The 14092-nt window shown below is 39.9% G+C and overlaps 1 protein-coding gene across 37 annotated transcripts in view; it reads right to left on the bottom strand.

Moving 5' to 3' along the window:
- The window catches only part of LOC126980361 (muscle calcium channel subunit alpha-1-like), a 261653-nt gene that overhangs the window by 67997 nt on the left and 179564 nt on the right, over positions 1 to 14092 (bottom strand). For 27 of the 37 annotated variants that reach the window (XM_050830186.1, XM_050830184.1, XM_050830154.1 and 24 more), the window contains 7 exons: positions 12780 to 12940; positions 9078 to 9182; positions 4786 to 4879; positions 2947 to 2967; positions 767 to 912; positions 503 to 576; positions 26 to 177 (listed from right to left, as the gene is read on the bottom strand). In XM_050830186.1, the coding sequence (XP_050686143.1) occupies positions 26 to 177; positions 503 to 576; positions 767 to 912; positions 2947 to 2967; positions 4786 to 4879; positions 9078 to 9182; positions 12780 to 12940 (753 nt within the window). Of the gene's footprint in view, positions 1 to 25; positions 178 to 502; positions 577 to 766; positions 913 to 2946; positions 2968 to 4785; positions 4880 to 9077; positions 9183 to 12779; positions 12941 to 13602; positions 13761 to 14092 lie in introns of all 37 variants that reach the window. The other 10 variants (XM_050830190.1, XM_050830175.1, XM_050830179.1 and 7 more) reach the window with 6 other exon arrangements.

Below are 14092 nucleotides of genomic sequence, written 5' to 3'. Positions count from 1 at the left end.
TCCAATAGCAGAATGGAAGACTTACTTGGTGACCTTAAAGACTCGTAAGAGTCTGACACAGCGGAGCACAGAGACCCCAAGTGGAGGCATGATCTCCGTGGAGGTGAGGACGACCTCGGTGATACTGCTGATCACCACGAAACAGTCAAAACGGTTGAACAATGATACAAAGTAGCCCTGGAAAACCAAATAACAAAAAATCAGATACACATCTTGCATAGTTGGAGCTTAGAGGGATGCAGGCAATTTTTCTTCCCTTCTTGATAATGGGAAGAAAATATTTGATATTTTTATGATTAAGAAGAAAAATACAAAATTACATGTGAGTTGGTAAACTTTATAGTTTAACCCTGAGCATCTATTAACAAAAAATATACATTCAACATTTCCATGACTGATTTAGAGAAATGAGTAGACATCACAATAAAATGACAACAAAAATAAGACTCTTAAGATTAACAATATCTCAAGTGACTCATCATGCCATACAGGTTGTACTCACTTGGAAGCCTAAACTGTACATTTTTAACAACATTTCACAAGTAAACAGCACCACAAAGAAAAGATTTGTATAATCTGAAAAGAGAAAACAAATCATGGTGGAAATTTATGAAAACATGATTAGTTGAGTCATCTAAATTTAGAATATCATTAAAAATATTAATATCATCACAAATGAAGTTGTGATATCAATCATGGAGCATTAAAAAGAAAAATTTGCAGAGATCAAAGTGCTTCTGAGACGTAAGATGTTAATTTCACTGACCTTGGAACTGACCAAGCCAGTCAGGCTGCTGGTAGTGCTCACTGGCCAGGACCGCCGTGTTGAGGAAGACGAGGACGATAATGAGCCAGTAGAAGGCCTGTGATTTGACTGCCTTGCGACACGCTCTCCGTGCTCGCCTGTTGATCCTGCAGGTATGAGTCTGTCACATCACTGTCACACATTGACATAAAGCTAAGTGTCTTCCTGGTCTGCGGCCATCACGCACTTTTGACAGAGCCTGTTACTAGCTTCTAGACTAAGTAACAAAGGCTAACTGAATAAATCTTACTTATAAAGGTAATTTACCAATCTGGAGATATTTTTCTCTTACTAAAAAGTATCGATCTGTACCTGGGCATTACATATAATTTGAAAAGCAACATTGCAGTCATACCCAAAGATATATAATATTCAACAGTGGTGGTGTTATTTTCTTGACTCAAAAGTAAATACTGGTAGTGAAAACAGCAATGTAAGAAAACCTGAACATAATATAACTAATCACAAAGTGCAAATCATTCATATAGCTCAGGCCAGGTTAAAATATAATCAAGTACATACTTGTAAATATAAATTAACTGCTATTTTAGCATTTTATATGTACATCAGAACATTATTTATTGCCCATGATTTGTGATAAAGTTTATTCACCAATTTCTTTGATTTTCCACCATATAAAACTTTCCACGTAATTTGGACGACTGAAAACGGCCTCAAGTCTGTTGCATGACCAACGCACTCACTGCCTTCATCCACCAGAGGCCCTGTGAACAGTGCCTGGTGGCTGCCTGACAGTGAGTGGCTACCTGGTATATGTGTGTTGAGTGAAGACTACTGGCAGCCATGCAACAGATGTTATATAAACCTTGATTTGTTTCTGTACATACCAAAACACATGCTTAAGGGTGAAATTAATTTGTTGCACCTGTGAGGTCTGCACAGGGGGACACACACCAGCCCTGTGGTGCCACACACACCACAGCAAATAAGCTTAAAAATTCTGGCATAAAAATAATTTCAATATTTAAAAAAAATTGAATACTAACAACAGGAAAAACAATCCTTCACTGGGGGAAAAAGTGCAACTCATGATAGACCCGGCCGAAAACAGCAGGAAAAAGCAGCAGCTGCATCTCAAACATGCATGTACATATTCATTAGAGAAAAAACTCTAATTAGAACACACCAAAAAACACATAGCAGGGCATTCTGATGAGAACTGTGAGGGGGGAGCAAAGGAATGAGGCTTTTTCTTGGGAGGATGCTATCATCATCAAAATATTGTGTGTTGTCCAAATGCACTACTACTTTCCAGATTCAGAGGAAACCTTCCTTAAGCTTGTATGTACAGCAGTTTGAAAAAAAATTGTATATACATGTTGTAAATGTGTGTACAGGTGCTCTACACACCAAAAATTCAAGTCAATGCTGCCCAATTCTATCACATGTTTCCAGGTGTGCAGAATGGAGAGGTTTAGTTGTGCCTCCACACTTATATAGTAATAAAGGATACATTTACCTTAAACTCCAATAAATGTCTAAAGTAAAGAACACTAAAAATTATGACTTAAGAATAATAAGAAAAATGTTTGGGTGGTATTTTGCACAGTTATTTACAAAGGTCTGTGCACCAATCTATGAACCTGGGACTCACTGGCTTCTGACTAAAATAGTAAATCATTTTCCAATTTGCTTGCATCAGAGCTGCTTGAGAGGTCGCAAGTTATGAGTCACAAATATAGTTCACAGAGAGGTTGGAATGGTGAACCAACTCTCATAAGAGACTGTAGAGGATACATCCTTGACAGCATGACTTACTGGGTGTGTGGTTAAGTGTTGAGGTAAAGAAGTGTGACTGATCTAAGTGCTGAGTGTGATGTAATAATGTTCACACTTATGGAAATTGCCTGCAAGAGAATAGTCTCAGGCAGACAAAGTCAGTCACACTAGTAGTGTATGTTGTGTAGACATGAATACTTGGGATGTCTGTGCACACAGTTAAGACTCATGAGTGTCAGCATGTCAAGTGCAGCCTTTCATGTGCGCACACACGCACACACACGCGCACACAAATAGGGGGCAGTGTGCAGGTGGAGGAGCCTCAGAGTCAGGGGGCGGATGGGGATGGGTCATGCTGGGTCAGGGGGGAAAGAATGGTTTACCCTCAAAATGGTACACACCCAACTGTCCCCTTCACGAAGCTACACAGGAGAGATAAAAGAAAATACTGTGTTAATTACTACTCGTTAAGTCAATTAATTATAAAACTGAAACAAGAACATAATCATATCCATAACAGCTACAAAAGTATTTTCCTTCACAATCATTATGGGCTATTAAATATAGTACTTTTGCTGGTGGTTATTATTTAAAGGATTTTTATTGGGCTCTCCAAGTGAGCAGAATAAGTCCATCATTATAATCCAAACCATCATCATCACTCTCCTCATCATCACCAACAAAGGAGTAAAAGTTCTGGGGTATGACAATATGAATGTTCAAAATGTCTTTAGTTTGACAAAATAAAAACAGTTTAAAAGCATTTTTCATGGCCTCATATCTACATTTCTTGAGTGAATATTGATGAGCATTGAACAACTACTACAACTCCTGTAGGATACTGCCTAAGAATCATAATCAGTCAACTCAACTCAGCGGCTTCATGACTCTGACCACCTTAATCAGCTGATGCTCACATTGTATTTTACTGGAAAGCAACTAACTATCTACTTAAGGGAAGAGTTTGATGAACCAAAAAATAAATACAGTACCTAAATGCAAAGTAAATTTACATGAACTGAAATGGCAACATAAAAGAAATCATGTATTAACTGAATTAATTATTCTGGTGTACGAGGTGGACTTATTAGACACTTCTTTCTTTAAGGGTGGATTAGGGTTAAAGGGACACTGATACACATTTTGTTGGTGACTGCTTTTGGCTGCCACAATGTTAACAATTAAGTCTTCCTTGTCAATCTTGTGGTGTTTAGATAAAAAAAAAAAAGTGGCAGAAACATGGGCTTTTGTGCTCTGTTTCTGCTTGTTTTAATATAAGGGTTGTGTGGTGTTTAGGAAGAAAGTGGTACACACACGAGTGCAGTGGGTCAACCTTTACCCCTCAGCCCTCCACAAGGCATGTTCTCCTGCCTCTCTGTCAATGATGAAAATGCTGTCTGATTGATAAGGCTACATCTTCACTTATAACAAGAACTCAAGAAAAATCTAAATAAAAGATACAAGTCATTAGACTGCCATGTGATGCCAGCCACACCTCCATTCCTACATCTTACTGTCAAGCCTTCTGACTATCAGTACAGAAGCCCAACTATATAAAATGCAATTCATGAGTCACAGATTTCCAAGTTGCAGTAACATCGCAACACACTCTCAACCATTAAGCAGAAAATAACTAGAATGGTGTGTAAATCGATGAGGGTAAAGGAAGACCAACTGCAACACTCTTGGGTGTTAGAAATCTCTGCCTATCCCCAAATGCAACACTGCAGTTATTACATATGGACTGGAATGCAAGGGAAACATTTCAAATCTAGCACTCTTTTGACACTAACACCTGCATCAGAAACAAATGGCTGGGTGAAGATGATATGAGGTAAATCCTAGAAGCTATGAAGAGATGGAACAATGACAAGCACAAACATTTTCCCTGATATGAAGAAATTTTCATATGACACTGCATGGTAGTCAGTGTGGAAGGCCTGACATAACACAGTGGGCAAAATTTGACTAACACAAGCACAGTACTAACATATTGCTCTGAAAAGTGAGGAAAGAGTAAAAAGTGAAGTAAAAAATACCAAAAGATAAAAGATGTGGCGGTGAAAAACTGGACCCAGTCACTTCAGTAACACAAAATTTGATCAAAACAAGCAAACAACAGCTGTCCTCCTAACACAAGGAATGTATAATTAACTATAAGCACAAGTGGACAGTTAGTACATTATTGTAGGAACAAAGGAGCTTTAACAGGCAAGAAAAAGATGACGCATTATGCCTACCGGTCAAATCCTCTTTTCTTCTTCTGCCACCAAGAGGGCTGCTGCGCCTCGTCATTCTCTTCTCCCTTGTCAGCGTCAACTTCAACAGCCTTGGCTGCAAAGAACATGTCTAGTGAGTGTTGCGAGAGGCAGGGGTGGCGGCAAGGTGGCATAGCTAAGAGCCTGTCATCAGCCAAGGGCCTGCTTGGGAGAGGTTGGTCTGTGTTCTCTTTTAGTTGATGGTATTAAAGTTTGTTTTTATATGTAATATATATTTACACATAATGACTATAATGCTCAACAAAAGAGCATAGTCTATATACTGTATCTGGAGGACTATAGGTACACAGTTATATAAGCTTATATACATAAATTATTTATAGGACAATACAGACTGAAACAACGACTAGTCATGTAAACTATAGACAGTAATATATTGTCATATGAGGAGAGAGACTCTGGCTGCTGCCACAGTAAAATCTCTATCTTGTGACTAATCTTAATAACGAGTGGCTTTTTTTATATTCCTTTAATTAAATTTGTAACCTAGCTGGGAGAGAAAACAGGGAAAGTGAACTACAATAAAGGGATACAACACCATCATATTTACAGGAAAGGTGTCACAGAGGGAGGAAACAAAGGAATGGACAACATGCATGAGGCATTCCAGGAGAGAGAGAGAGAGAGAGAGAGAGAGAGAGAGAGAGAGAGAGATGGGCGTTATCGCGATAAGTTATCGCGATACTTTATGGCTGATGACAAAATCGGGTTACAGCCATCCGCTACTTATTTAAATCTATATCGGTATCTTCGGTATCTTCGTTACTTTTGTAACCAAATAAGCGATAATCGCTACTTTTTCCGCCTCTCAGAAAAAAACGTTGTCTCCTCCCTAATGCGCATGCATTGCCTGAGCGCCCGGTGTTGTATGAAAAAACTTCGGGGTATGAAATATCTTCGGTGAAGAGATTTCATACTTAGATCATCAGCATTAAAACACTAGGTTATTTTTTTTATGTTAGACTCAAAAATAAATATATCAAAGAGAAAAACCATTTAACTTTGCCCAAAAAATTATTATTCACTGCCTCAAATTTGATATTCCATATTTGTTTGTGAGCATGTCATGGTATTGAAGGCACCCGGTGTTGTGTTATTTGGTGTCCCATCGTCAAAAGCTGGCGCTTTTGTTTACAAACACTGGTCTCTCGTGAACTACGCATGTTCAGACCAGTAAGCATAGCCCTGTACAGTCTCACTAAACTTTTTAACACATTAAGAGTAGTTGCTGGAAAGCTGAATAAGACATACAGTACCACCATCCTCGCTGTTTCTAGAACGACACGATGGTGGTAGTGGTACTGTATGTCTGATTCAGCCTTCCAGCAACTCTTAATTGTGGTTAAAAAGCTTTGTGAGACTGTACAGGTCTACGCTTGCTGGTCTGAGCATGCGCAGTTCACGAGAGACCAGTGTTTGTAAACAAAAGCGCCAGCTTTTGATGGTGGGGACGCCGTCCATAGGTACGTGTAAACGTGTGGTTTTTCAGGTTTTGTAATTTTTCTAAAATCCAAATAATGAAAATTTGAATACATCTATGTTTTTTACTTGAAATATCAATATAGTATCGTTTTCGCCTATCGGACTTATCGCTAGCTAGTATCGGAATTGTGGATTAATATCGGGTATTGGTTATCAGTTATCGCCTATATTTGTGTTTCCAGTTAACAAATATCGGTTATCACCGATAAGGGTTTCCATTATCAGTTATCGGTTATCGGGAATAAGGTTTTCTGTTATCGTGCCCAGCTATGGAGAGAGAGAGAGAGAGAGAGAGAGAGAGAGAGAGAGAGAGAGAGAGAGAGAGAGAGAGAGAGAGAGAGAGAGAGAGAGAGAGAGAGAGAGAGAGAGAGAGAGAGAGAGAGAGAGAGAGAGAGAGAGAGAGAGAGAAAATCAACTCAAACACAGTCATGTTCAGGTCACAGCAATACAAGAGGTCCATCAACAACACTGTGATACTTGTACAACACACAGAACCAGCACAGCACTAGAACACAGTACAGGCACAAATACACAGTGCAGACACGGGGAAATGAGCCAGGCGTGGGGAAGCAGCAGCACCATGCACAGGAAGACACTCAAGCTGATAATATAAAACAGTCATGAGAATAAAGAACTTGTAGGAGAAAATTAAGACATGAATGAAGGTAGTTTATTATCAGGAACGCAGGGAAGGGCACTCAACGGATCACACTCGCATCGACTGGGGAGAAAGGGAACACATGAGGGATTATGGCATGAAACGGAAAACGTATGGATGCTTGGGTGATTCAGGGGTACTCTACATAATGCTACCTGTGTTTAGCTTTGCCAATTAGTGCCTCAATGGGCTTACTGGGATACTCATGAGGAGGGAAATAAAGCTCGGGATCACATGAAGGAAAATACCTGATGCTAAAGGAACAGATATGGAAATTTTTATTGAATACTTTTACAAGATATATTTAGTGTTCAAATATCAAAGGAAGATACACCAAACACATGACATTTGGTATTTTTGGGTACTTTAATTAGGATGACGATGGAAAGTGTCTGAACATTTGTGTAGGTGAGATACATGAAGGTCTGTCACATATCTATGGTGGTGACCTTCACACAAATGTTTCGTGAAATTTAGGGTTTCACTGCAAACACTCATTTACTTTTTTGCTCACTAACACTGAGTATCAACCACCATCTTTTTCACTTGACAGTCAGCCAGACTTCAGCAGAATCATTTTGACACACAGAACGACATCAGTGTTCTGACCTCTCACCAACCACTCACTCATATTGCGCCAAACATCCCTTCCTGTCACACCACCTCAGCGTCTCACACATGAATGATGGGAAATACTGAACGACATCTCTAAACATGGCCTCATGAAGCCATGAAGCAGCCAGGACGATAATTACACACTAGTATAGTCATGAAAACATCAGCACAACATTAAAAGATGATTTGGAGCTACAAATTATCTAATAATCTTGCAAAAACTTAGAAATGTTTGTGTTGTACCAGTGAAGGCATATTGGGGATGGAAATGGATGTACTTTCCTCAGGGATTAAACCTTGGGGTGGTCTATCAATATTTTACAAGCATCACAGGCTAAATATATCCGTTGTTGGGCTCTGTTTGTTACGTTTGCTACACTTTTCATGCCAAAAAGATTATGATAATGAGAAAGATGCGAAATGTCATAATGAAGACAAACATTTTTTTGTTAAGTTGGAAGAGTCATGTCTAAAATATTTAATTATGGAGAAAAGATACAAAGAATAATGGTCTTGCAGATGATGGGAAAAGAGAATCATTTGGTATTACACACAAGTACTATTAAAGGGATAGTTTGGGTGAGGGTTTAGCAGAACTTTTATCCTAAACAGTGTTGCAAAGGAAGAAAATTGTTGGACATTTACAATGACCAAAGCACAAGCTGAAACTTTATATCAACTTAACGGATGGACAAACAAACAAACAAACAAACAAATAACAGCACAAAAATTTCAAACATAACTCCACATCCCTTTGAGAAAACAAAACATTAAATATGATAAACTTAGTTGCTGTTGAAGGAAGCCAAACAGAATAGAATATCAAAATCTTACTCTTGTACCATTTTTCACAAATAAAGGAATCACACAAACACAGGAACTGCAGTGATAAATGGAAGGAGGAAAGAACTACAGAAAAACACCTTGTGAATTTTTGGGAAAAAAAGGAACACTGCAGGGAAGGATGAGGAGAGGTGAGGAATCCCAATTTACAGAGGGGGAGGAAATGGAGAACGGAAAAGAGGAATGAAAGGTGGGAAAAATATAAAATTGGAGGGGGTTGGAGAGAAAGATATCCAGGTGAGGCATCAAGTCAGTGCTGGCCTCAGAATCATGGACTTAGGATAAACATTTTTGTGAGAAAGGGTTACAGCCAATTCTCATGGCTGAGTGAGAAAAATGAGCAACAGTGCAATAAAATAAAGAGGGGTATAATGAAGACTGCAGGTCTCAACTGAAAGTAGGAAAAATTCAAACATAGCAGCAGCAGCAGCAGCAGCAGCAGCACGGATTAAGAAAAAAGTGGAATCAACCGGTAAATCATTACTGAAAATTAAAGTGTTCTGGTGAGGGACATGAGGACGCCACACCATGCGAGCGTGCTAGCGAATGAGCCTTGTTTTAAGGTGTAAAGTAGCAGCCTGCCCGCGCTCTGAGCTGTGGAGCCAGAGGGCGGGCCTGGCCTGTCACCTGTTCAGTTCTCTGGCCTCATACATACAGTTACGCATAGAGAAGAGAGGCAAGAAGAGCAGAAGGGAGGTTGGGGAGGCCACGGACATGGCTCCACGGTTGCTGGTGCCCGGCAGCACTAAACGGCGCCCGTCTGAAGATAGGGGGCGGAACGCTGTTATAGCAGCAGCCCACACCCTTTGTGTTGTGCGGGGCGTGAAGTGCCCGCTCTCAAGCTCTAACAAGCTCCATCTCCTCTCACCCAGAGTAGGGAGGTGCTTTGGATTGATACCAGAGCTAAGAGTGCATGTTAACTATATGGCTGTTGAGTCTCTACAGGGATACTGAAGTGCAATGACTTTTGAGACATGGCAGCTGGACCATCACTGCCTGAGGATGTAGCAGAAGGAAAAAACACCTCCAGTACATCTCCCTCAGTGACAACAAGAGGGGCTGACTGGACCAGCTCCCCTCACAACCCTCTCCTAGGTTAGGCCACCCCAAGCACGGGTCATCTTGTTATGATGATTTCCACCATTGCCTGTGTCTCTCCAGCCTGACCCACCACTGCTGATTCCACTCATTAAGTCCAAAGCCCCTCTTACAGAGGACTTGGAGATCAATATGTCTATGTCCTCCAGGGATTAAAAGACTATGGAGATAGTCATTGATGATTTTCTAAGAAGTCAAAGTGTATTTTCCACTGAGTGGGATAGAAAATAATATTTATCTACTAGTTACTGGAGACTGTCAAACAGTCATTAAACTCATCATACAGTGCTTGGTTTATAACTTCTACATCTTGGTTATCTTATGGCAAGCATCCTCAATGTTATTAAGCATAACTTTCTTCACATTGAAGGTGAAGACGTCTGATCATGGAATACTGTGCATGATTATTCACTTTTAAAATTTGCACAGAGGTGGGACTGAGGAGACGGGTCATGAATCAGCATTGGGGCCGAGGGGAGGCTTGTCCACGACTGGAGACAAACAGCCCCACACGCTGGGGAGACTCAAGGCATGGTCAGAAAACAACAAGGTCAGGTGAAAACTAGGACAGTATGAGGCCAAAAAATGTGAGCATCTACTTAAAAATCAAATCATAATGGTAAAATAAAAGGCAAATTGGTTATGCATACAACCATCAAAATATTGTACATAAGAGCTTTGGCTTCTGGCACTTTATTGAATGGAGGGTCACATTTTAAAATTAAATTTACTCTTGCACCTTGGTAGGGGAGGGGGTACAAACTTACACTGGCTACAGATAATACACTGAAAAATAATAAACTGGGCATAGAAGGCATATTTAAAAATAGCAAAGAAGAAACTGTATAAATAATAATGACTCACATCAACTTTAATTGATAGGCATAGACTCCTGACATTTCTTATCTATTGTTTAATAATAAACTTGATCCAGAGAGGAGGTCAGTCAGGGCACTTTTGGGGCAGTAAGGGTCAGTCTAGGGCCGCTCGGCGCTGCAAGCTGCTGTTGAGATCACGTTACGAGCTACACAACCACCTTGGCCGAGCCAGACACACCCAAGGTGCACCAAAGGTACCCTGACAACAGTGATTTTCCAAGAGCTTGGACACCTTAAGAGAGTGACACTGACATGCCCGCGCCTCACACATTGGCCTGGGGTGGGGGTGGGGTGGGGCAGGGGTGGGGTGGTGCATAATACTGACAACTGACAGCAAAACCAAAAAAGTGCTTCATATATTTTTGGAAATTTTTATGAATATTTCACACATACACACACACACACACACACAATATATATATATATATATATATATATATATATATATATATATATATATATATATATATATATATATATATATATATATATATATATATATATATATATATATATATATATATATATATATATATATATATATATATATATATATATATCTATATTTTTTATACTGTATATAAAAATGATGAGTGATGTTCTAGTTACAACATATAAACTCTTCAATGTCAGCCAAAAATAAAAAATGTCTCTTCAGCAGTATATATGGGAGGGGAACCATTTCTCAACAAAGCTGATAGTATGTAATGAAGCTGCATATTTCATTATTACTCTTATTATTATTATCTACTGCTGTTGCATGCTGTCAATGGAGCCAAAAACCATGAGTATGTGTGTGCTGAGCGTCGAGGCCGACACAGCAGTACACAGGACCTGAGGGAGCTGCATGGCCTCTCAATACAAGCCTGGCCACGATGCCAACACGACACGGGGAGTTCATGAATGCCTCAATCTACAGTACAAGACCTCTACAGCCAGCAGATGGATGGATGAATGGGTGGGTGAATAGATGGATGGATGAATGAATGAATGAATGAATGAATGAATGAATGAATGGATGGATGGATGGATGGATGGATGGGGTGAGAAGAAATTAAATTAAATGGTATCAAACTAAAAAGAAAATGGAATGGCATGAAATGAATGTAATAGATGTATGAGTGAATGGCCTCCCAGAGCAACTTATGCTTGCTCCATCATTCCCACAGCCACATGCACACACCACATTCACAGCCGGGCTGATTGGTGTGGACGGCAGCTGGTCAACCCTCTACTGTTGAATGGTGTGGCGGTGGTGGTGGTGAAGTGATGGTGAGCGACATAGCAGGATGATGATTACTTGAGTAACACAAATTACTGATATAGGAGTAAAATGCACCATTGCCAAAAATGTAAAGAATGCTTGACAACTATGAATGCATACTATGGCCTTGGCTTGGTCAAATTTACGGGCGAATTCTAGCAAGTTGTTAGATCATACCTTTGTTTCGTCCATACTTAGTAATCATTTTCAAACTTAAAATTTAGTAGGAAATCTTAGGGTTAGAAATATTTGTCAGTAATTAGCAAAAAAACATTACTGCATTATTTATCCAATTGCAGTTATTAGGTAAACATGAATTACGGCATTATTTAAGATTAATGTTTTAGTGAAGACATTAGTAATGAGCCACATCAACAGTGTTTTGGGGGGATTACTTTCACATCAGTGAGAAATTTACTATTTCTAACACTATTATAAGATTAAAGATTTAATTCCTACACCAGTACATCAGCCTGAGTTTGCTGTAAGATAACATTGATTAATGAAAACCCTATTTTTATCTATGAAAAGTTATGAAAATCAACACTAAAATATCAAACAACATCAGGGAAAACACTGAACACTATACTATGAATATACTAGTCATTTATGTTGATAAAAATATATATGTCTACAAAAACTCCTACAGTATTAATCAGTATTCTAGAAAAAAAGACAAGGAGGAGGAGGAGGAGGAGGAGGAGGAGGAGGAGGACGAGGAGGAGGAGGAGGAGGAGGAGGAGGAGGAGGAGGAGGAGGAGGAGGAGCAACAGGGGAAGGAAGAAGGGGCAGAAAACCCATTTCACTGTTCTCTGTATTAAAGTTATAGATTACTGGAATTATCACTACTACTTTTACCTCTAGGACAGACAAATCATTATTATCAACCTTTTATAAATAACTCTAAAACTAAGAGGGGGAGAGGGGGAAGGGATTCCACCATCAGTGTACCAACAGCGACAAAGAGAAGCAATGCCTTTAGCACCATCTCTATCTCCACCAATATATACATTATTAAAAACTGAGAGGTGAGTGAATGGAAAGGGATGAAGATGAGGGTGACAGAAAATACAGGAAAGAGACACGGAAGAGGAAGGAAGGGAACAAGGACGCCTACCGTCTGACTCCTTCTTATCGTCTTTCTCCTCCAAGTCGAGGTCTTCGGCATGTGTGATCCATTCCAGATAACCTCGAAGATCCTCCTCAATTTGCTGCTTCTCTCTGAGCTTTCTGAAGTCTCCACGGGCTTTGGCTTTTTCTCTTTCCTTTGAGAACTCTCTAGTGAGGGGACAGACAAGGGACAGCACAGGTTAGTCAGGAGCAGGTGGAGTTAGGCTGAAAAGGAGGCTCACATTTGGAGTTAAGGGAGACTCACTAGCGCTTGTGTTATTCTTCTAGTCTTGTTGGGAGCTGTGGCAAGGCAGGAGCATGGTACCCTGGCTATACCTTGACCGGCTTGTTAACCTCTCATTCAAATCCAGGAATCTGTTGTTACTGTGACTATGCAGATGCCAGCTTATACTTGCTTATTCTTTATATTCATTTATGTATGAATATCTGCACTTTCAAAACTACTCATCTCCAGTCTTTTTACAGGGATGACACTATACGCAGTGACTCTAGCCACGGTTACAATGATCCAGTTTGCCGACACACTCCGCTACACAATCGTGGGTGAGGAGGCTAGACAGAGAAGCAGCAGCGACAACATACGACACAGTTTCCCCTACAGATTCTAGTCACCCTGATGGAGCAGAAGATCAGGTGTGGGACTGACGTCTAACGCACCAACCAAACACGTCCTCCAGTACATTCAACATTCAAGGCTCTGTGGATCCACGGCTCAGCTATGATACACTATTTCCACCCAGGTTAGTGCGGTGCAAGCAGGCTGTCAGTTCTTTGTTGGTTTGTTATTCTTCCACACTCCTTCTCCCTACCATCAGTTTCCTTTTTGTCATCTCCTTCCATCTCTATGTCCTCTGCTGCTGTTATCCACTCTAGGTAGCCCCTCAGATCTTCCTCTATCTGCTGCTTTTTTCTGAGTTTCATGAAGTCTCCTCGTGCCTGTGCTTTTTCTCTTTCTTTGGAGAACTCTCTGCCAGGTTTCAAAGAAGGGTCAATCTTATCTTTCTCGTGTGTGTATTTACAGTATTTACCTAGTTATGACATACGGGAATTCCATATTCTTAATGCTGTCAACATTGTTACCTTTGGTTTTAAGGAAATGATCAATGTGAGTGTGACTGCCAGCACAAGATGTACTACTGATAAAATATGACAAATAGTATTATCATACCTGCTGAAAAATGTTCCACACAGGAACAGAGATCCTGCTGACAGGACAAGTTCAGTTATATCATTTTATCTTGCCTATTTTCTTATAATATTCAAGAAAATCAAACAAACAGCATGATTTTACACAATGAT

The sequence above is a fragment of the Eriocheir sinensis genome, chromosome 44 (genome assembly GCF_024679095.1).
Source record: "Eriocheir sinensis breed Jianghai 21 chromosome 44, ASM2467909v1, whole genome shotgun sequence".
Taxonomy (NCBI): domain Eukaryota; kingdom Metazoa; phylum Arthropoda; class Malacostraca; order Decapoda; family Varunidae; genus Eriocheir; species Eriocheir sinensis.
The sequence above is the reverse complement of the archived record's forward strand: the minus strand, read 5'-3'. Positions and strand labels throughout refer to the sequence as shown.